Source organism: Poecile atricapillus, chromosome Z (assembly GCF_030490865.1).
Source record: "Poecile atricapillus isolate bPoeAtr1 chromosome Z, bPoeAtr1.hap1, whole genome shotgun sequence".
NCBI lineage: Eukaryota > Metazoa > Chordata > Aves > Passeriformes > Paridae > Poecile > Poecile atricapillus.
This window is the reverse complement of record NC_081289.1, coordinates 107,988,412-108,010,741: the sequence shown is the minus strand read 5'-3', so window position 1 is coordinate 108,010,741 and position 22,330 is coordinate 107,988,412. Positions and strand designations below refer to the sequence as shown.

The window sequence follows — 22,330 nt, the reverse complement described above, 5'->3', positions numbered from 1 at the left end:
TCAGTTGATATGCTACTCTAACCCTGTAGCACACTGAGTTTAATTTCACAGAAAACAAAATATTTTTTTTTTAAATGCTATGCATACTGCTGTCCTTACAGGTAAGAACATTGCTGCAAGTGCTAGGATGAGGAATCCTTAATCATCACTATCCAATAATAGGGAAGCAAAAGATTGTAATTAATTCTTTATTATGCATTTTTATTAATAGGTATTGGTATTTGGGGCATGCATAATAACACTGCAACAATTAAATCTATCACAGCATTACAACAGAAATTATCTAAAACTTGTATTTTTCATTTAGTGAACAGTGTTTGCTGCTTCTGCAGTCTTATTTGAGATTCAAACCAAACTCCCTGGTAAGTCAGGCTGATAAAGAAATCCACCTTGAAAAATGCTCAGGCAAGATTTTGGCACAAGTTGCTTTAAGTTATATTACACCAGGGGATGTCACCAGTGAAGACACAGTACCAAAATCTGTGATGCAACTTGAATTATTTCTGGAAAGGGAATAGAGTAATTAATCGTCCAGCAGTTACTTAGAAGCAATTGACAGTAAATGATACAGATGAAATTATTATTTATAGTCTTATTTGTTATTACTAGAGGAAGATCTAGGGATATGTTTTTTGCCTATACAGAACCAGTCATGCTTATAGCAAATACCATAATTTAAAACCAAAGACACATTGAAATCCCAGTGCATAGAATAAAGACAGTCAATTGTCTGGGACAGACCGTGCTCAATGACTGATTTGTGACAATCAAAGACGCTGCCATTCTTTGCTATCATTCTGCCCATTTCTTCAGGGTGAATGCCACAGTAAGAGAATGGAATGTGTTGCTCAAGTGTTAGCTGTTCCGTTTTCAGCTAAACACCAGACTTGCCACCAAAACACATAAATGGGGCCACCGGCGTCTATCTGTTAACACCACCGAAACAATGGCTACAGGTATTGGAGAAGGGATAAACAGTATGAAGCAGTTCTCATTGTAGTTCTTCCCATGAGCTGGCATCCCTCTGAGCATGAATGGAGACTTTACCTTTCAAAAGGCAAGTAGTGGAAAACGTCTGAGGTAACAACTTTTGCATTTTCAACAATGTGTAAGATAGGGACAAAGTTCACCTCTTGCATTAGAGTTACTCTGGTAGAAGCTAAGACCAACAGCTGCCAGAATGGCATCCAACACCTATGTGAAATCTAATGCATAACTGCATTACAATCTAATGTATAATAAACATGTTATCCTGAGACATATAGCCAGGAACTTTTTTTTTTTTTTTTTTTTTTCAGAGATTAAAAGTTGTAGGAGTCATGAGAAGAACAAATATACATATGTACTCAGGAGGAAAAGACAATTTTGTACTACTAAGCCACAATTCTTTCTAAATGGATGAAGTATATTTCTATTCTTGCCAGTAGTATAAAAATAGCATTCCAAGATTAATACAAATTCAAATGAAACTTAAGGAGACATGCACAATGGAGTTAACAAACATGTGGCATCCTGCATTCTCTGAAATCTGAAACTGTTTATGAATAATTTTATTTATGAATACTACTCCCACTGAAGGAGGAGCTCTGAAGGATGAAAATCTATTTATGCAGATAAGTAGTATAAGATTGACAGGGCTGTCATTGGACTTAAAAATAATTCAAATTCTGTGGCAAGGTTAATTCTTCCATTTGACAGATTCCCAAATTTCTCTGCTTTCAATGCAGAGGGCTCTTCCTTTAACAGGGTAATAAATAAATTTTCTTACTTACAGTATGTAGTTCACAGAACACAAGGAAAGATAATTTTCACCAAGAGAAAAACTTACAAAGGAACAAAGACTCTAAATGCTTCCAACTTTTCCATGTTTTCCATCCCTACATGTCTCCACATGTTTATAAATATAAATTTAAGCCTTTAAACAAAAATACAGTCACATGTAACAAGGGATCAAAACCCCTTCCCCAGTTTCAGAGTCAGAATAGTATGGACAGGTGTTACCAACAAATGCTGAATTTGAAAGAAGATATCCTGGTGCAATCCATCTCCTGGCTGAAAAACACTGATACAGTTAATTCTCATAGATTTTATTCTATTTTAATCACTCTACTGAAGACATCCTTCCCCTCCAAAATACAGTTTTATTTGGAACAGCAAACATACAGAAAATCCCCATCAGTTAAAAACCTGCTATAAATTAGAAATGTTATTCTTCATGTTCTTAAAGCCCTTGCACATGCAGAAGAAAATGAGTGCCACAACTGGGTCACATGAAGTAAAAATAAATTTTCAAAGTATTTTTCATTGCAAAACATGTCAGTTCTGTAAACCATGGACGACAACTTTCTTCATTTCTCTATTAAATCTTATTTTAAGCAGAGGCAAGAGGCAATAAGAAGACAATAGGAGAAGATGAAGAAGTACAAAACACATCCCTGACAGCTTGACTTTAAACATGAAGAATACAGAGCCACAGAATAATTATTCAGCCTGGAAGAGACCTCAGGAAGTTGCACTCCAGTCTCCTTATCAGAGCAGAGTTAGCACTAGGTTGCAATCAGGCAAAAAAGGTTTAAACTGAAATGCATCATCCCCCTTAAAGCAGTTGAATTGGGTATATAGTTAATGTGCCTCTGGTAAAGAGAACATTTTTTAACTATGTGCATATTCAAGAAGAAAAACAGAGCAGCTGTGTAGCTGAATATATATAGAGTGTACATACCTGACCTCTTCCTGTAGACATGTACACTTAACAAGAAAACTTCTTCAAATTAAATCATGCCTATTTTATGGGTGAGTTTTATACAAGAGTCTAGTTCTTCTAAGCACAGTCTGCTTTGGTCACTGTGCAAAATTCTTGAACTCTGAACAGACATTAGTAAGAATTTTCACTTAACACTGTGGCAAAACCACATAATCATAAGAAGCAAGAAACAAGTGTAATTCATACATCGTGTTCTCACTTTTAATTTAGTAATTACTGAATGGTTTCAGAGCAGGCACTACATTGCTTCAAACACAATCAAGTATCATTGAAATAATGTTGAAAAATAACCTCTTCACCTCAGTATACACACGCGCATATACACAGACACACAAATTAATTTAGAAAATCTGTACATCTGTATTTTTCAGGAAGCAACTCAAAGGAACTGTACCACAAAAAATTTGTTTCTGTATCTTGAAACACTAAAAATTATAAACCATTTTTCTGAAGATAGGGTTTAAGGACACAAAATGCCATGCAGTACTATTTAGTAGAAAATGAACTGGTAAATAAATTTATCTATTTAGGGCTTAAAGAATACACAGAACTCCTTAAATAAAACAAATGCAAATTTATCAGAAATATTTACTGTCCTTGAGCTATGCAGGCCCCAGTTATTTGTGTTAACTGAAGCTTTATCCCCTTTATAGAAAACAGCACGGAAATATTACTGGAAATCCAGGATACTTTATTTTCTGTTACTGGCAGCAAAGCTGGTTCAAGAAAGGAGTATCTTTGTTGAATCTGTGTCTGAAAGTCCGTCATCTTGATTAGTTGCCTCATAATCACCTGCATTATCAGCTACTTCAACATCTTGATCGTCATTACTCTCTGCGCTGTAATCAACTTCTTCAAGGAAGCGAGGCTCATCTTCATCCAAAACGTACGTAGTGGGGCTATAACAAACAAGAACTCCATGAATCATGTTAAAAGTATTATTTGGATTAACACATTCAGACCACGTGCCCTGTCCCTTTCCTGACATACAGTAATCCAAAAATTACCTCAGGAAAGGGGCATAACCTGAAACGGGACTGGCTTTTTAGTTGCATGTCAAACAACTGAGAGAAACCCATGATTGTAATGCTTTGAGCCAGTTAGTCAGTCATATACAACTCATTATCCAAATGTGCCATAACAAATTAGGTCCAACTACCTAAGGACAGAGCCATTGCTGTAGGGTATAAACAAACCACTGTATTTTATTGAACCATACACTTTACTGAAAAGCACTGTAAGCAATTACTTTATACATACCAGAGATGACAGAACAAGGGGTCATGGTTACACCTACAATTAAGTTCCCACACAAATCACTTAACTCCTATCAGATTCTCACACATTTGTATCCTGGTAAAACTTAAAGTTTGTCACACGTGGAATTCTGAGGCAATGCATTTAGTGAAGTGATGATCTGCCCACAGAATGGTCTATATGCCCTTAACTAATGGCCTTGAAGAACAAGAGGATTAACACCTCAAAGTTAAAATACAACTTTCTGATCCCCTTGCCTCCCTAGAACAGAGGAAGGGGGTGAGTGGGGAGGCAGAAAAGTCTTTTCCAGACCCAGTTTTACTCACGTGGGACATAAAAAACTATCTGCTTAAAAGCACTAAGTACTCCTAAATACTTCCTAAGTGTTTTTACATTCATTTTAAGCCCTAGGAAGGTTTTGTAATGCATTTTACCTAATAATCAAATCATACAGAACTGATACAAAACAGTGAGAATGTTCTTATTGAGAAACATCATACAGAACTGGTAGGAATATTTGTATATTAATTTTAATGAATTTTCTTAATCACTGATTCTTTCTAAAAACCTTTTAGGAGCTCAGTGGCACCACTTATATGAAATATGAAATGCTATCTCTATTCAATATAAATAAATTTCACAGTATTCTTCCTCTATCTGTAGCCTCAATGACAGGCCACTCTAACATTTTGGACTGTTGACAGTTTATTCAAACACCGAGAGAAAAACTGTTCCCTGGCTTAGAGGGGAAAAAAAATGTTTACGTTCAAAACTATCTGCATCATGGTTCACTGAAAAACCTGTACTCAATCAGCTGTGCAAAACAGAAAGCTCCACAAAACAAAATACTTTATGGGTTATTTAAGCAGTACTTAGGGCAATAACCCACTGTTGGATAATGAACTGGGTGTTTAAAACAAAACGGTTTCCATTTAAGAGAGACAAAGAGTGAAGGAAATAACCAGGATCTTTGCTAAGAATTCTCATTCATTTCACATATGGAGAAGCCAACATACAATAAGGATACATGCTTTGCATGAAGCACCTGTGGGAGAACCAGCAAAGGAATACAAATTTTTTGTGCTTTCATCCAGTGATTCTGTCCTAGGAAGTCACCACCTGCCAACAATTCCTCTAGGGAAGAATGGAATCAGGAAAATTAAAAATTTAAATGTTTCAGTTATTTAAAGAAACAATGAAAGGGACTTCACCAGATGTACCACATTCTGACAAGTCCACAGATATTTTTCAATTTGTTCTTCTAATCACTTAACACAGGTGCTGATTAATTAATTTTCATATGTAAGGAATCCACACTTCAGTTGGAGAACAGACTGTGTAATTCAAAGGAAATGAAGCCATTGAATCTGAATGTTGACACAGTATTATGTAATAGTTCTGGACACTGACAGAAAATTACAATGAACAAGGAGAAATATTTAACCAGTGAGAATGGGATGTTTAAGGCATTACAGTAATCACTTATAAAAATTCATCTTAGTGAGGTATAATTTAGAATAGTAAAGCTCTCAAAAATTCTACCTTCTTTTTTTTTAGTAAATGTCTTTATTTGGATCCCAAACTAACATAGCTGATTCTCTTAAGAGAAAGCAAGCAACAAAACCTATCTTATGGAAAATAAAACAAAGAACTGGACACACAAGGGAACCAAATAGTTCACCTTTTCAAAGTGTCTTATCACTTCATATAATATATCCTATGTTATATAATCCTGAAAACCACACAAGTATGTTTATTCAATACACATTTTTTTATAGTTGTATAAATTTATTTTACCTACTCATGTATGTTTAAACATATAGGTATGCCCTTAACTTCCGAAAATTCAGGCACTGTGAGCAGTCATCAAAAGCCAGCCTGTTAGCTCTAACACATTTTAGACATTTGCTCTGGCAAATGTACATCCAGAACTGAGGGATATGTTTCACATCTAATAAAGCAAAAGCCAACATTTTATGTTATTTTCTCTATTCAGGAGAAGCACCATTAGAGAAGATCAAAGATTAGAACAGATCTTAGAAAGCTACATAAACCTTTAAAATAAAAACTGCTTCTGAAATCTGCTTCATAATAGCTTTCTACTACCATCCAGAGCAACACACCATGACTTCTCAATTGTTTATTACTCAAAATAAATATCACTATAATATTTACTAAGGCTATTTTTTCCACTTTCCCTTTCTTAAGTTTTCATTCCTCATAAAGTTGTATCCAAACTGTGTCACATACCACTTGTATATTTGCTTTCCCATGACATGTTGTCTTTTGATGTAGCAAATGTTAGCCTTGAATATAACTTTTCAGTAATCTCTGTTCTAAAGGTTAGCATGAATCTGAAAAGTGTAATTATTACTCTGCTCTTTTACTGAGGCTGGATCATATGAAATAGAGAAATCAAATACCTGAAAAAATGTCTTACTGTTTAATCAAATTCTTTATTTGCTTCCCTGCTGCTCCCCACCCTCAGCGTATCTTGTAACAATATATTTTTAGCTGCTGTCATGCTGATTCTATGGGTTTTAATTTCCTAACTTTTCCCTTGGGCTCTTTCTAATTAACTTGCTCAATAATCCTTCTTCCTCTACTCCTACACCTCCTGCTTTTTCTTTTAAAAGGAAGCTATTATTTTTCTCAGGTTAGCAGAGGTTGTTTATCCCACATAAAAGTATTGTAATGTAAGGGATGCCACAATCTGCACATTTTCTTTGAAGTCATGGCTTTTAAAAGAGAATACCATATGCAATTCTGAAGTTCTGTGTATCTTACCTAAACAACATTTCATGGGTAAAAAGATTAATTCCTAAATGCCTGATTAATACACCTGATATAATACTATGGTCTTCAAGTTTATGAAGAACTTTAAGAATATCTCTTCTATTTAAAAGAATATTTTCTTCATCACCTGCCACTGAATACACTGAATTTAGGAATTAATACAATAATTTTCTAAAATGTATTTTAATTACTAATTAAAACATTAATTATTGAAGTCAGCCAGGCACACACAGCAGTGGTAGCAGCAACTGGTGTGACAGCCACGGCAAGTTCTGAGGGCTGAGCGCTAGAAAAAGCTGGGCAGGGCCTCCACAGTCAGAGAAACATGAGTAGGAGCAGAGAGACCCACCAGGAACCACCAGCTCTCATGAGTGAGGCTGGCATGGTGTGAGGGTTGCCAGCAGATTTAAATGGCCCCACAGAGTGTGAGTGACCAGGGTGTGGTGGCGTGGTCAGGACATGGCGCAGCGGTTTTCCAGGAAGGGCACACAGAAAAGGCCACTTAATTCTGCTGGGGGAGAAAGGGAGAGCAGTCTTCTATAACAAAAATGGCATCTACACTTTGCAGCTCTCAGGCTAAAACCAAGAGAGACCACAGCCAGCTTGGGTATATGTCTAGACCTGAACAGACTTGCTGAAGACTAAAAGAGCTACCTGGACTCTCAGCTGCAGGACACTCCATAATCTGAAAGTCCTCCTGGGCCCTGAAGGCAGAGGTAGGTGTCACGGGTGCAAGTGTGCCCAGATAGATAACCTGCCTCTTGTGCAGGTTGCCATGTTGTGCGAGGAGCTCATCAGAAAGCATACTATCTGGGAATCCAAGCAGGAGACTGATGTACGGGATTATGCACTGACACAGGCTGAGACAGTGCTGCTTTATGACTTTGGAAACAGAAGGTACATTAGCACCCAGCCCTGAGGTAGGCTTAGTTGATTTGTAAGGCAAGGGAGACTGGACTCTTATATCTGCTTTGAGTGAAAGAAAGATTCTCCCCATTGCTACTGAATTGCCCCTGTGTAACAAATATGACACTATGAGGCTGGGAGGAGAAAACTCCACAATAAGTAGTCAAGAAGAAAAGGACAGTGCTATAAAACTGGTACAATCCACCATTCATATGAGAATGAGTGCCAACAAAAGTGCATGAAGCATGGTAATTACTGGAGAATCCCTGCTAACATGCATGGAAGCAGCCATTTACCATCCAATCTCTCTAGCAAGATTTACTGCCTATCAGGGCCACATTCATCATGTTACAAAGAGGCTAGTAAGGCTGGTAAAACCAGAGGATTAGCAACCACTCCTACTCTTTCATGTAGGGCTGAATGAGGCTGCAACAATGAGACCGTGAAATACCAAAAGGGATTTCATGTCTCTTGGAAATATATTGAAGGGATCAAGAGCACAGACAGTGTTCTCCCCACACCTGGAAACTAAGGGCAAATCCTGTCTTACCAATCCGATGGCCTTCTATGATGGAATGAGTACAACAGTCAACATGAGAAGATCAACCTAGACTTCTGTAAGGACTTCAATGTGGTCTCTTATGACATGCTTATCTCCAAACTGGAGAGATGTGGATTTGATGAGCGGACTGTTTGATAGACAAGGAATTGCCTGGATAGATGCAGCCAGAGTTTTGATCCGAGGCTTCACGTCCACATGGAGGCTGGTGACAAGCGGGGCTGCTCAGGGCTCTGTCTTGGGACCAGGGTCCTTTAAGACCTTCCTCAATGACACAGACAGTAAGGTCAAGTGTTCCAGCAGCAAATTTGCAGATAGCACAAGGGTGAGCAGTGCAGTTGACACAACAGAAGGACAGGATGAGATCCAAAGGAACAAACTTAAGAACTGAGCCCACAAGAACCTCATGAAGTCCAACAAGTTCAAGGGCAAGGGTCCGTAACTGGATCAGGGCAATTCCAGACATAAGAACAGTCTGGGAAAAGGTCATTGAGAGCAATCCTGCAAAGCCCTGTGGATGAGAAGCTGGACATTGAGTCAATAGTATGAGAGCTTGCAGCCCAGAAAGCCAACCGTATCTTGAGCTGCATCCAAAGTAGCGTGGCCAGCAAAGTGAGGGAGGGGATTCTGCCCCTCTGCTTTGCTCTGCCGAGATCACAGCTGGAGTGCTGCTTCCAGCTCTGGGGTCCCAGCATAAGAAAGATATAGACCTGCTGGAGTGAGTTTTGAGGAGGCCACGAAGCTGCTCAGAGGGCTGGAGCATCTCTCCTATGAAGAGAGGCTGAGAGAGCTAGAATTCTTCAGGCTCTAGAGATTCATCACTGTGGTTTTCCAGTACCTAAACAGGACTCACAAGAGAGAGGAAGGATGACTTTTTACAGTCAGAAAGGGATATGACAAGAAGGAATGTTATTAAACTAAAAGATAAGAGAGTTAGATAGATACTAGGAAGACATTATTTACTGTGAGGGCAGTGAGGCACTAGAACCAGACTGACCAAAGAATTTGTGGATGCCCCATCCCAGGAAGTGTTCAAGGCCAGGTTGGATGGGACTGTGAGAAACATCATCATGTGGGTTGCATCCTTGTCCCTGCCAGGTGGGTTAGAATCAGATGATCTTTAATATCCCTTCCCATCCAAGCCATGCTATGACTCCCATTTAATTTTTTTAAATGATAACATCTTACAATGTGTTCTATGTGTTTTTCATTTACATTAATGCTCCAAACATATTAAAGTTTAATAAACCTTTTCACAAACAAGGTATATTGTTTTCAAAATAATATTTTAATTGTCCCACGAAAGATATACTTGGATTTTTCATTAACCCCAAGACTCAATTACAGAAAAATTAATCCACAAGGCAGATGTAACCATTACCAATTTCAACCCCATGGAGACCAGCAATTTTTTGACACTCTTTATACAGGGGATGTGTATACATTTTACAATTTTGCAACAAAAAATTAAGAAATATTCCCTGTCAAGTATGGAGAGTTACAGCTACCTGGGGAGTTGGGAAAGGAGGGAGAATTTTGAAGCGCTAATGATTTATTTTAAAACTGCATTGCCATGGGAGGAAAAAAAAAAAATCTTAGATGAGACAGACAGTTACAAAATATCACAAAGGAAATGTTTCTCCATACTTTCCTTTCTTCTGGAGATTAGCAATCCTGCTGCAGGAGGCAACATCACACAGGCAACTACAAGTGCTGTCCAGCTCAACTGCTCTTAACTTATGTGTTTTTTGTAAGCAATAAGGATATTTTACCAAGGGAATTTACAAGGCTAAAGGGGAGAATGTATCCAACTCTTTTCTAAGCTATAAACAGCTGGATCCTTCTTTAATAAAATCCTCTTTAATTATTATTTTTAGTTTATCTTTAATTATTATTTTTAAATATCTTCACATTTAGAGTTACAAAATTTTCCTCCACAGCTTAATCCCAAGCAACATCAACGCCTTCTATGTGTTCTCACCATGAAATACACTTTATGAAATTCAAAACTGAATCAAATCAGTTGGGATTCATCAATCATTAACTGTAGCCCATAGTAGTATTTGGATTATATCATCAGAAGTAGAAGAAAACTTAAAGAAGGATATGAATATATATAAGATGTTCATCGTGCGCTTTTTTTTTCTGGTTCTTTCAGGGTTTTTTTCCTTGATTACTAGTTTCCTTATTTTGCCCTAGAGAAGACAAACAGTACTCTGATGCTACAAAGAATTAAAAGCAATCGCTTTCACTGAGGCCAGAGGAAGGTCCTGGTGCATGGGTACTGCTACCAAGCTCACAAGTGGAATTCTGAATCTGATTTTTAATAGCTTTTTCTTCCAATATTTGGAATGGGACAGACTGGACAAAAGCTGCAGTATAAGATGCCTTTTTTTTAACAAAGCTGTACTTCTAAGGTACTGGAATAAAGGCCAAGAAAAGCTCCAACCCTGTATGAGAATAAGAAGGAAAAAACCTTTATTCCCAGGTGAAGAAGATTAGGATTATACAGATGTCTGGGCAAAATTTAAAAGTTATTAAGAGGGAGAGAAATAAAATAGGACAAAACCAGTTTCTATCTGACAGCCTAGACAGAAATCCCTTGCAAGACTTTGCACACAATCCCACTGCATATACATACCCTCACTGCTTGCCTCACCAGTCTGATGTTTTTTCTCAAGTGTAAGACTAAGTGCAGGAAATGGATTTTTCATCAAGTTTTTCCCTCCCCACAGCTCCTTCTGGCTGTCTGCTTTTTCTACCATTTTCTAGACATACTGGGTCCCAAAGGTCAGTCTGCTTCTCTGCTATAATTAAATCAAATTAACAAACACAAAAACACCATGTTCTAGAACACACCAATGAGCCTCAAAAGAATCATTGAAATGAACTAGAATTTCCAAAGTAGTCAAGTTTTTGAGCAGAGGATAAGTCTGCTATGTCGAAACAGTTATGACTGCGTTTTATATGTTTTTTGTTTCATTACATACAGGCCCCATCAAACCTGTCAGCACAACAACTATAATTCTCAATAAAAGACTAGTATTACATTTAGTCTAATCTTTTCCATTTGGAATGAAAGCACAGATGAAAACACTGTCAAATGGGTTGGAAATAATTAAAGAAAAATTAAGTGCTTAATTAATCACATAAAATGTTAAAGTTCACTGCCAGAGGGAAATAAATCTACTTATTGCTTTATTTTTCTTGTTTCAGACATGGTTCAAAATGAACTCATGCAAATTCAGCCTATGTGTAATGAAGTACTGGCAATATATTCTAAAATATTAACATGTACTTGGTCATTGTAGTTACAACTTGGAAAACCAAAAAGGATTTGAGAAACTCTCAAAATCATTTGCCAAAAATAAAACCAGTGCTTCTATGTTTAAACTTGCCTGCTTAGTCTCTAAAGCATTAAAACTCTGCTTTGGTAAAAAGTAATAACAGTAATATCCAAAAGTAAAGGAGATAACCACAATCTTAGTAATTGCTCTACTCTAACCCTAAAAGAATGCTACAGTTGTCTAAAAATATTATGTTTTATACTTTCTATTGATTAACTTTTTACCTGCTTTTTCTGTAGGTAGCTTCTCATTTTTCTGTAATGACAAGTAAAAAGCAGCAAATCATGTGAGTATAAAGAAAGTATAAGCAGTTATTTTATAGTAATGGAACAGTGAGAATTAATGTTTGGGCAGATAAAACCAGAAATTGTATGACTATATTCTTACCCATGACTGTCTCTGAAGAAGAATAGAAATCAGCTTTATAAACTTTGCTTGACAGAGTCTCTTTGTATATTTCCACCATTCAAGTGAAGAATAAATGCACACCTTGGCTGACAAGATTTTTTTTAATATGGCCTAAGGTATACAGCAAAATTCTGCTTCTGAGCCTCTGGCAACAAATGAATGGGACCACCTCTTAATTCCACCTATGGCAGTATTGATCCCTTTGGCAAAGAATAAAAGAAGGTAATGTGCAAACTTAAATATTATATGGTACTTTTATTGCTAATAGTAAAGGTTCTGTGAAAAACGTTGTAGTTTCTTGTTCATCATAGAAATACAGAATGGCTTGAGTTGGAAGGGACCTTAACAATCCCCCTGCTGTGGGCAAGGACACCAGATTGCTCAGAAACCCAGGCACAAATACACAACACATTTCAGTCTTAATGCCATATTTTAAATTAAATTGTTGGAATTCTCACATTCAGTTTTTGCATCATAGATTCTCACACAGAGTGAAATAAGTGAATACTGAGAGCAATGTACCTAATTTCTCATTTAATGCTGTGTATTTTTCTGGTTTATATTTTACTGTTTCTATTGATTTCTTTTATCAGTGCTTTCTGAAAAATCGAGGCTAAAACAGTCCCTGTGCCACTCCTAGCAATGAAATACAAATCAAGCCAGAGGCTGTTTCCCCCTGCCCCAGCATGGTTCAAATGCAATTAATTTTCATACATAATAACTTTCTAGAGATAGCTGGATCAATGAAGCACTTTAGCTGGTTCAAAACGAAGTTCAAACTATTCATATACCAGGATTTGCTTTATTTCATAACATTAAAACAAACTATGTGTTTCCATTTGTTCCTTTTCTCATCTAGCATTATGCAAGTTTGCTATCAAACAGAAAGCAAACATAACATTTCACCCTTTCTTATCCCATTCTGATACTAAAGTGTTTTTGATGTGTCTTCAGCTTTCTAGCAGATACTAAGGAGAGTGACTTGTGTATGATATGACATTCCTCAGTTCAATAATGACATTCCTCTTGTAAGGAAAATCTCCCATAAGTAACATTAACAAACAAATCCAGCACGTAACTTTTTTCCCACAGAATAGCCACTAGCTACCTGTCAACTAGGATGCTAACTTTCTCCCAAGACACAACAGAAGATTGAGATCTCATGCCTGAGGCAGCCAGTAATATAGTTACATGGAAATCTGGGGCTGTTTTTCAATGCCACCCTCATGGATTAATTGCTCACAACCACATCTTGATTCAAAATGCTGTAACTGAAGTTTAATATTTGAAAGAGACATATTTACACGGAAGCTTTAGTTCTAATAAAATTGACAGTGATATAACACAAATGGGAAAAAATATTATAGTCTTATTAACATATAATTGTAGCTGCAAAAAAAAACAAAACCAAAAAAAACCATGATAAATAGGTGTAAGATGGTGTAGACACAATTTCCAAGTTAAACATGCTGCACCTGAGGAACTCAAGAAACACATGTGCTGGCTGAAAGGCTATCATTTAGAGACCATCCACAGTAGATGTCAAATGAAACTGCTTAACAGCCAGTCTTTATTTATGGAAGAATTGCAAAATATATACTTATTAAGAAATATAAAACAATATAATTAATGCTATAATTAATATATTTAACACTGATATTAAATATATATTAATATATAATATAATTGACATATTATATATATATAATTAAAGTATTAAAAAATATATTTAAAACATTATTAAAGCGTGTATCATGGTCTAGGAATAGTAGTATTCAATTCAGTATTCCTGTAAAACCATGTGTCACTTCACCTCCCTGCCAATTGGAGGGACAAAAGGCAGAGATCACAAAAGTTTGAGATCAGAAAAATTTACTGGAACCAGCAATGGGATAAGAAACTGAAGAGTAACAGCAAAAATATTAATAACAAAAGATATAAGAAATGATCCACAGAGTAAGCCCCCAACAATAAACAATACCAGATTGCTCTGTCTGCCATGTTTTCTCTGCTGTGAGAAAACCCTTATTCCCTGGAGAGTCCCTTCCCCCTGTGCCTGACAATGATTTGAGGTGGTATAGATTAACATCCCTGCTAACTACTGCAAAATCTAACCTTCTGCTGGATGGAACCAGGAGGGCATATATGACACAACTGCCAAGGGAACAGGATCTTGGCTGCTTAACTTCTCAGAGAGACAAATGAAACTAATCTGTGATTTTTAGAACCCTGTGTTCTAATTACCGGCACTAGCACTCAAATTTGAAGGGTTCAAAACACCAGCATTCAATACCTTTTGAGAAAATACTTGAAGACTTTTCCTTCTTTTCACAGAATGGCTGAGCTTGAAAGAGACTTCAGGAGGTAATTTTGTCCAACACCCCTGCTCTAGTGGGCTACTTACAGCAGCTTGCTGAGGACCACACTGAGACAGCTTTCAAATATCCCCTATTTACCCCTACAGGGGTAAGACTATATCGTCCACAGGTACCTTGTTCCACTGTTTGTGCATCCTCACAACAAATATAAATATGTAACCATTTGCTGTGGTCCAGTGACCCCACCAAGCCTCTACTGAACCAGATGCTGCTCACTTGCTCCACCCCCTTCTCCTTCCTCCTCTGGGAATGGAGTTAACTGGAGGAACTACAAGTTGAGATAACAATTTACTGGAAGCAGCAATGAGAGAAGAAAAAAAAGAGTAACAGCAACATTAATAACAAAAGGTAAAACACAACAAAATGATTCACATAGAAAGTGCAACAATACCAGACTCTTCACCTGCCACAGTTTTTCTCCCCCCACCCTGACCAGAAATGAGGGAGTCTCGTACTCCAGTCCCTGACAAGTGATGTGAGATGGTATCAAATAACAGTAGGGTCTGGCCAGGCCTCTTTCTGCTTATGGTAAAAAATTAACCCTGTCCTGGCCAAAACTAGGGCACCCCTCTATATATATATAACGGTGACTGCAATTTCCTCTATGGCTTGTGACCTTAGCCTGTCAGCAGATACCACTGGAAAGAGACTGGCTTTACCTTCTTTACAACCTCTCTTCAGGTATTTGTATCCATTGATAATACACCTCTTGAGCCTTCTCTACTCCAGACTAACAGACCCTGCTCTCCCAGCATTCCTTCCTGTGGGAGGTACATCAGCCCCTTCACTATCTTAGGAGCTCCTCACTGGACTATCTCCAGCATGTCCATGACACTATTGTACTAAACAACACAATCCTCTAGATATGCAGGCTTCGCCAGTGGTGAGGAGAGGAGAAGGATCACATTGACTACTCATGAACACCTCCTCTTCAAGTAGCTGGAAATACTTTCCAGGATTAGTTGTTTGATCACCTTATCAGGGATCACAGTGAGACTGAGCAGCCCGTAATTCCTTGGATTCTCCTCCTTGTTCTTCCTGAAGACATCTGGCCAGACATCTGATTTCCTTCACTCTTCAAAAGCACCTGTCCCAGTCACTGTGATCCTTCAAAAATTATTTAATGGCCTCACAGTGACATCAGTGAGATCCCTTAGTACTTGTGGGTGCATCTTATCAGGACCTCTGGACTTTGGTAAGGCTAGCTTGCTTAGGTATTCTCTGACACCTGTTCCTTTCCCACCATGGGTAAGCTTTCCTTGCTCCAATCCTTCCCCAGAGTCTGGGTCCTTAGCATACCCAGAGCTCATCTTTCTCGTAAACACTAAGATGAAGAAGCCAATCAGTACCTTTTACATGACCTGTGGCACCAGGGCTCCCGCGCCATTCATCTGTGGGCCTGTATTTCCCCTAAAATTTCTTTTACTACTTATACACTTTAAAGAAGTTCTTCTTTGGTTACCCCAAACCCACCTTCTGACACTCTCTTTTCCAGGAATCACTAACTCAGCTTTAACCAAGCATGAAACTTTTTCTGACAGTAAAATTTCAGTCATTACAAACATCCTGACATTCAACTAGTGAGCAAATGATACTGGGGGGAATCTAACCATCACTGGAGCCAGCATATCAAAATTACTATTCATACGCTTTTAACCACTTTCCTAAGAGATCCTCCTGTTGTTATTGCTCTTACCACCTTTAAGCTTATGCTTCACTTTTCATTATTATCTGTAAACAAGCTCTGGTTTCTCTCAATACTCAGCATTCCAGTAACACTGCTGGGTGTGAATGAGGGAAATAAACATTATTTCCCAGTCACAGGGTGTCACAGATGCCCTCCCATAGCTCTGCTAGGTTTTCATGGTCTACAGATAAATTACTTATTTATCGAACATCCAGTGTAAGTCTCACTATCAAGTACTTCCTTGCTTCAGCTGTCCAAAAGCAGTAACGAATCTCATTTTTTCCCCAAATTTCCACTTTATTACCTTAGCCAGATTGGAGCTAGAGCCAATATTAGTAGAAAAACTATACCATGTAAACCTTACTCCTTTCCAATGAAAAGTTCTTTCATTCCAGTTCAAGTCTGGAACTCAGCTTTATTAGTCTATCAGCCACATTTTCAGAAAAGTATGCTTGTACATTTGAAATCACTTATTTGCTGTCCATCCTTAGGTACCACGTACATGTGGATACTTCAGTGATGAATTATATGAATGGAAAAATGTAATGTATGCATACATTTGCAATCCTATCTCTATATCCATATAGCTTTAAGATCTGGCAACTTAGTAACCTGGCTTCTGAGCATATAAATTTCTTTTGTGACCCAAAATATTTCATATGTTTTAAATTCTTCAAGACTTGTTATATATCTCCACCAGAGAAGAAACAAGAAAAATAAAGTTTGGAAGAAATACTTACAGTTCTTAGTGCTTTAACTCATGCACTTTACGTCTGTTTAAACACTTTAAGTCTGTTTAAACACATTTTTAATACCACAGCAAGTCAAAAAAAAAAAAAAAAACAACAAAAAAAAACCAACTTGGAAAGAGACAATTGAGACCTAAGACCTACTACTTAATTTTACGGCCTGTAATAACTCCCCAATTACATTAAAGTTGCTAGTGTTTATCCCAGCAACGAATGTGACATACAGTCTGTCTGTATTGGTTTTTTTTAAAGTTTAAAGCCAACAGGTCTCCAACATATTCAGTTTATTGTTACAGTAACAGATCACAACACACCATTGTCATTTTTGGTGAGTGGGAGAATATTTTTGGAAGAATCTTTACACCACTTGAGAAACAAAGCAATTTTTTTCCTGAAAGAAAAGTTAATATAATAAAAGTGTACTACCTTGTCACCTTACAGCTTGACTCAATCAGCTCATTTTCAATATCCAACAGATTAGAAGGCAGATTGTATTCCAAAGGTGATGACATCCTTTTTAAACGCAGCAAGCCAACACAGAACTTTGCTCCCATCTCCTCCAGTTCTCTGGTACCTATCTGCAACCCCTAATTTAAAAAGATTCAAAAATACAAAATAGGTACATGCAGATGGACACCCCCAGAATAACTCTTTTGATTAATATTTTCTTACTTTATTTAATACATTTTCTTGCTTTAAAAACAGAACAAATCAGAATTGTAGAACAAGCACTTAGAAAGAGTATCAGAGAAGACTCAGGAATTTCTACAAGACTCCTCAAAGGCTGAACAGACACATCCACATTTTTAGGAGCTTCATAGTTTACATTTCTACCACACCAATATTAACAAACCTTTTCCCAGTAACATTAAAAGAGAGACAATGTCTAGATTCATAAGTATAAATTATTTTTAAAAATTTCAGACAAGATTTATATAAATAATTTAAAATATAAGATTCCTCAACATAAATTCCATCAATCAGAATTAAAAAAAAGAGAGAATATCATAGCTGTGATAAAGTTCATTGCTATGTTTTAACACATAGGTAAGACTATCTAAGGCAACAGCTACTCCATAAGACAGACGTCTCTTCCCCACCTATAAGCTAGAGGCTACATGTGTTAATTCTGAAAGCATTTATTCACCTACTTAGTAATTAAAACTAACAAACAAATTCTCAAAAGTCACAGCTCTTTTCTTGAATTATTAATTTTCCTTGAATTATATAGCCAGGCATTGTCCTGTGAAAAGACTAGTTGCAAGACGGAAGTTGTGCAATGCTCTTCAAGTTTACATATCCGATAAACCCTCCCGTCAGGTAATTCCACGCTTTTAATTTAGCCAGAAGTGCAGTATATAGGGACATAGCCTCTAACCTCAACTACTTTGTGAAAGAAGAGTAATCTAGACTGAGCCTCAACAGTTATGCAATTAGCTAGTACTAACTGTGTATACACTAGCAAATTCAACTCAACTCAATTTCCCCCTTTGCAATTTCTGTATCTCTGGAGAATTTGAAAGGATTTTAGCTTGGATGTTCTAAGCCCCTTAATACACAGATAAGTTAAAAAGAAGCTTTGACAAAACAAACAGGAAAACAGAAGAGCCAGAATTGGTGGTAAGCTAAGACAACAAGTACAAAAGAGGCAAAAAAAAAAAATGAAGCAGGAATTTTTTTTACCAAAAGCTGGGAAAAAAAACCCACACAAGCTTTGTATGTATTGCCACACTGACACTGCATTTTAAAATGCACAGTTTAAAAGAAAGTATGTTGCTTCAGAAATGGTACAGCCCACACATTCTCCATGTGCTGTATTGAACATATTTAAAAGAAGAAAAGTTTGATTTTCTTCTGAGTTTTTTGCCTTGGTAGTACTCATAAACAAGCTTCTTTTTGGTAACAAGAAAGATAAAGCTATATCCATGATTCTGAACAGTGCCATCCTCCGGCCAAATGGTACTGAAACCTGTTAGCAGTGAACAAGAGTTGCATATTTGAGTATTATTCTTAATAGTAATACTACTTACCTCTTTTATAATGCTTTTGTGCTGTAGGTTTCAAAGCACTTATTAATAAAGGAAGAATTATCCTCACTGTACTGATGGAGAAATGGAGGCAGAGAGGGTTGAAGCGATTTGCACAGTGTCTCACAGCATGTCACTGACCCCGCTGGGAACAGAAATCAATTCTCCTCACTCAGTGCAGTACCTTATCCACAGAGGCCAATTTTTTGGCTTTGTTTTCTATTTGTTTGCACATCATTAACTTTCGAAGACCCCAGTCATAGCTGGGGCTCCACTACGCTAATCACAGGAAGACACAGTCCCTGCCCCAAAGAGATTAAAATAACATTAAGGTCAAGAGGCAACAAGTATGTAGAAGAGGAAGGAGAAAGGTAACAGTAATCTCACTGTTACACAGATTACTAATGTGCACAGCCTGGTGGTTTTCCAGTTACCATCTGCATTTGTTGCTGAAGAATTTATCGTTAGTTGGCAGGTTCCTCAAAGACAGGCTATGTCTAACAGGAGTGTCTCTAAGTTGAAAAAGGACAAGAGTACAGCATGAAGGAAAGTGCAAAGACAATTGTTATAAAGATAAATAGCGTGCGCATGTTCCGTAGCTGCTATTTTTAGCACAGCAGAAAAAGGATGTAACTAAAGAGAAACCTAAATGGATCAGATTGGAGGTGGGTAATCGGGAAACACCTGAAGAATAAATTTTGAACTTACTACACTGAAGGGTCTACACAGTTGTGGTAAAAGCCTCATGCCGAATCTTGATTTGCTTCTTTCATTTCTTTTAATCATAAGGGAGAATGTAATATCACACAAATGCCAAATACCAAATTTCTTAATTGATTCTTCCATCAGCCAAACCTCTTCATTTCCATGAAACAAGATCCAAAGTCTGGTTCAACCATCATCATCATCATCAGTTTCCCTTGTTAAGGTGTCAAGTTTATGAGGTCAAGTTTATTTTCACTGAAGCCTTGATTCTACTCCTTTTCTTTATCTTCTAATAATCTTCCACTGTTGTTCTAGTACCTTTAACTGAGGCCTATTAAAGTTGATACATGATACAGGCATTGCTTTTAAAACATCTCTACGTAGCTTCTTTTTTTAAAAAATCTAAATTTAGTTTCTTTTTCTCTATACCTTATACAATTTTTTTCAAAACAATAAGATTTTAAATGAAGTGTTAGTCTTCCTTACTAAGCATGTCATGAAGGTACCTTCATATCAGTCGAATATCTCAGTGATTAAATTTTCTACTTGAAAAAAAAGATACAAAGCAAAGGCACAGCAGACTGTGACCTCAAGTGGAGAAGAATATTCCTATAATATGTACTTAATAAAACAGCCATATGAAGATTTGGAGAAGTCAATTGGACAGTAAAATATCATGTAGGTCTTCTGATTTCTTATTCAGCAGAGGTTACAATGAAATAATCATTTTTGAGACCTTGAATTCTAGAGACCAAAAAATCATGGTTTCTGAGAAATTTGTTAACTAAATCTTTATTTCCTGCAGTCTTCTCTTTATGTGTGTCTTAAGATTGCCAGATAACAGGATCTTTTCAATTAACTTAAAAGTCAAGCAATACTCCCAAATGTATTAATCTCCGATCAGGAAAGACACTGATTTCTGTTTTCAGGTGGCATGAGTCATTGAAGACATTGTACTTTTGTCTGGCATCTTAATTATGCTTCATAGTAGATCCTGGAGAATCCTTACACCTGCAAGTTTGTTTTTCCACATCTTGAATCACAGATCATTGACCTATATTTGCAGCACTTACTGTCAATAGACTACAATGATTCCATGTGACCAGCTCAAAAAAAATTGCTTCCAGAGACAACTCTGTCACCAGAGATCCTAAATTGAGGTAAGAATAGCTAACTTTAGCTGAACAGCTTCCTGGCTAAAAATAGTCTAGATTCATCACTGTACAAGTAAAATAAATTAGAATAAAAAGAAAAATTATGGTCAGCTTTGGCAAAGACTCTGTATTCTTTTCGCAAAGATCCAAATCATAAAGTAATTGTCCTCATGCTTTGGAAAAAAATTCAGCAAGGATCTCAAACGAAAATGAGACTAGCAAGTGTTTCAGACCTTTATGTTTCCATCTCTCAGATCAGAATTCTCATGTTCTTTAGGACGGGAAGTAGGAGGAAAGGGAATTTCTATAGTTCAACCTCTCTCTGTTTTGGAATAACATATTATGACATATGTAATCTAATTTATAACACAAGTTTATTGACAGAGTTACTGCCCCTACTCTTTCCACAAAACAAATCCCAAGAATAAACCAACAACAGAACAAAAGTGCCTCCCCCCCCGCCCAAACCCTGAGCTTAAGCCTTCTCATCTCTTCTATATTCTCACTGGAGAAATGCAGCTTTTTGCTTAAGTCCAGTCACCTTGATTTTTTAGATATATTTCCTTAGTAAGTCAGAGCATTATTATAGTGAAGAGAAAATTAAGAATTTTCCTGTATGTTCAGAAGATGACTAAGAGCTCTGAGTCATGACAAATCACTTTACTCCATAAAATGAATGGCAGAACAGTAATTGAGTCTCATCAGTTAGTTTATATGACATAAAAGAATGCCCTTCCCTTGAGTAAATGATTCTTCCACAGAATTCAGCCATTTTGTTCTTTCATTATTGAAGAGTAGCTTTGGATGTTTAAGCATCTTGAAAGTTTGTCCACAAAGCATCTTCAATTCACTTCTCATAAGTACTTCCCATAGAAACACTGCTAAAGCCATGAGAGTCCGTTTAAGAATATTTTCAAAATTTCTAAATAAGCAAATTGGGTGAGTTATCTTTCTATGAGCTCAATAATAATGTCACTTGAGGAATATTCTGACAACAGCAGGAATGCATCTGTTGTTAATTGACAAAATGCAGTACTTACAGGCCTACTGAAATTCTGGACAAAGTATCTGTCTTCCTACTGTCTAGGGATATAAGCACAGATGTTGGAGCATACATTAATATACTGAATATATCATGTTTCAACTCTTTTTTTTTTGTTTTGGCCCTCCCAGACTTCTGATCCGCTTTCTGTCAAGCACCTTATTTGACATTTATGATCATTTTCTTGATTAGCTTTCCTAAACTCAACTTTCAAGCAGAGGAACTCCACTTCTTCCATGCCTGCTATCTAGCAGTGAGACACTACCAAAAGGGTCACCTTTTGTTTTCACACAGCTCTGTTAACACTTTTCAAGGAGGGAAAATGAAAGCAAATTTTAAGTCAAGAAGCCACACACCTATGTGAGTTCAGAGATGATGTGTAATTTGTAGTGCTGGTAACCCAAAAGAGTTTTGATTTTTAAGCCCGTTTCCACAGCTTTATGGGAAAATTCTTTAAGGGACACTGCTAGATATCTGTTGAAGAGCCATGATCTGCCATGGTGAAGTCTGAAATGGCCATATGTAAAGGAAATGTTTATTATAGTATCGGC

At 37.0% G+C, this 22,330-nt stretch overlaps 1 protein-coding gene across 9 annotated transcripts in view; it reads right to left on the bottom strand.

Annotated features, from left to right (window-relative positions):
• Window positions 1-2,943: 2,943 nt before the first annotated feature.
• AGTPBP1 (ATP/GTP binding carboxypeptidase 1) overlaps window positions 2,944-22,330 on the bottom strand; it is a 61,058-nt gene continuing 41,671 nt past the window's right edge. For 5 of the 9 annotated variants that reach the window (XM_058864488.1, XM_058864485.1, XM_058864490.1 and 2 more), the window contains exons 26-27: window positions 17,278-17,438; window positions 2,944-3,663 (exon numbers count right to left, since the gene is read on the bottom strand). In XM_058864488.1, coding sequence (XP_058720471.1) covers window positions 3,486-3,663; window positions 17,278-17,438 — 339 coding nt within the window. In that variant the 3' untranslated portion in view covers window positions 2,944-3,485. The other 4 variants (XR_009280698.1, XM_058864493.1, XM_058864491.1 and 1 more) reach the window with 4 other exon arrangements.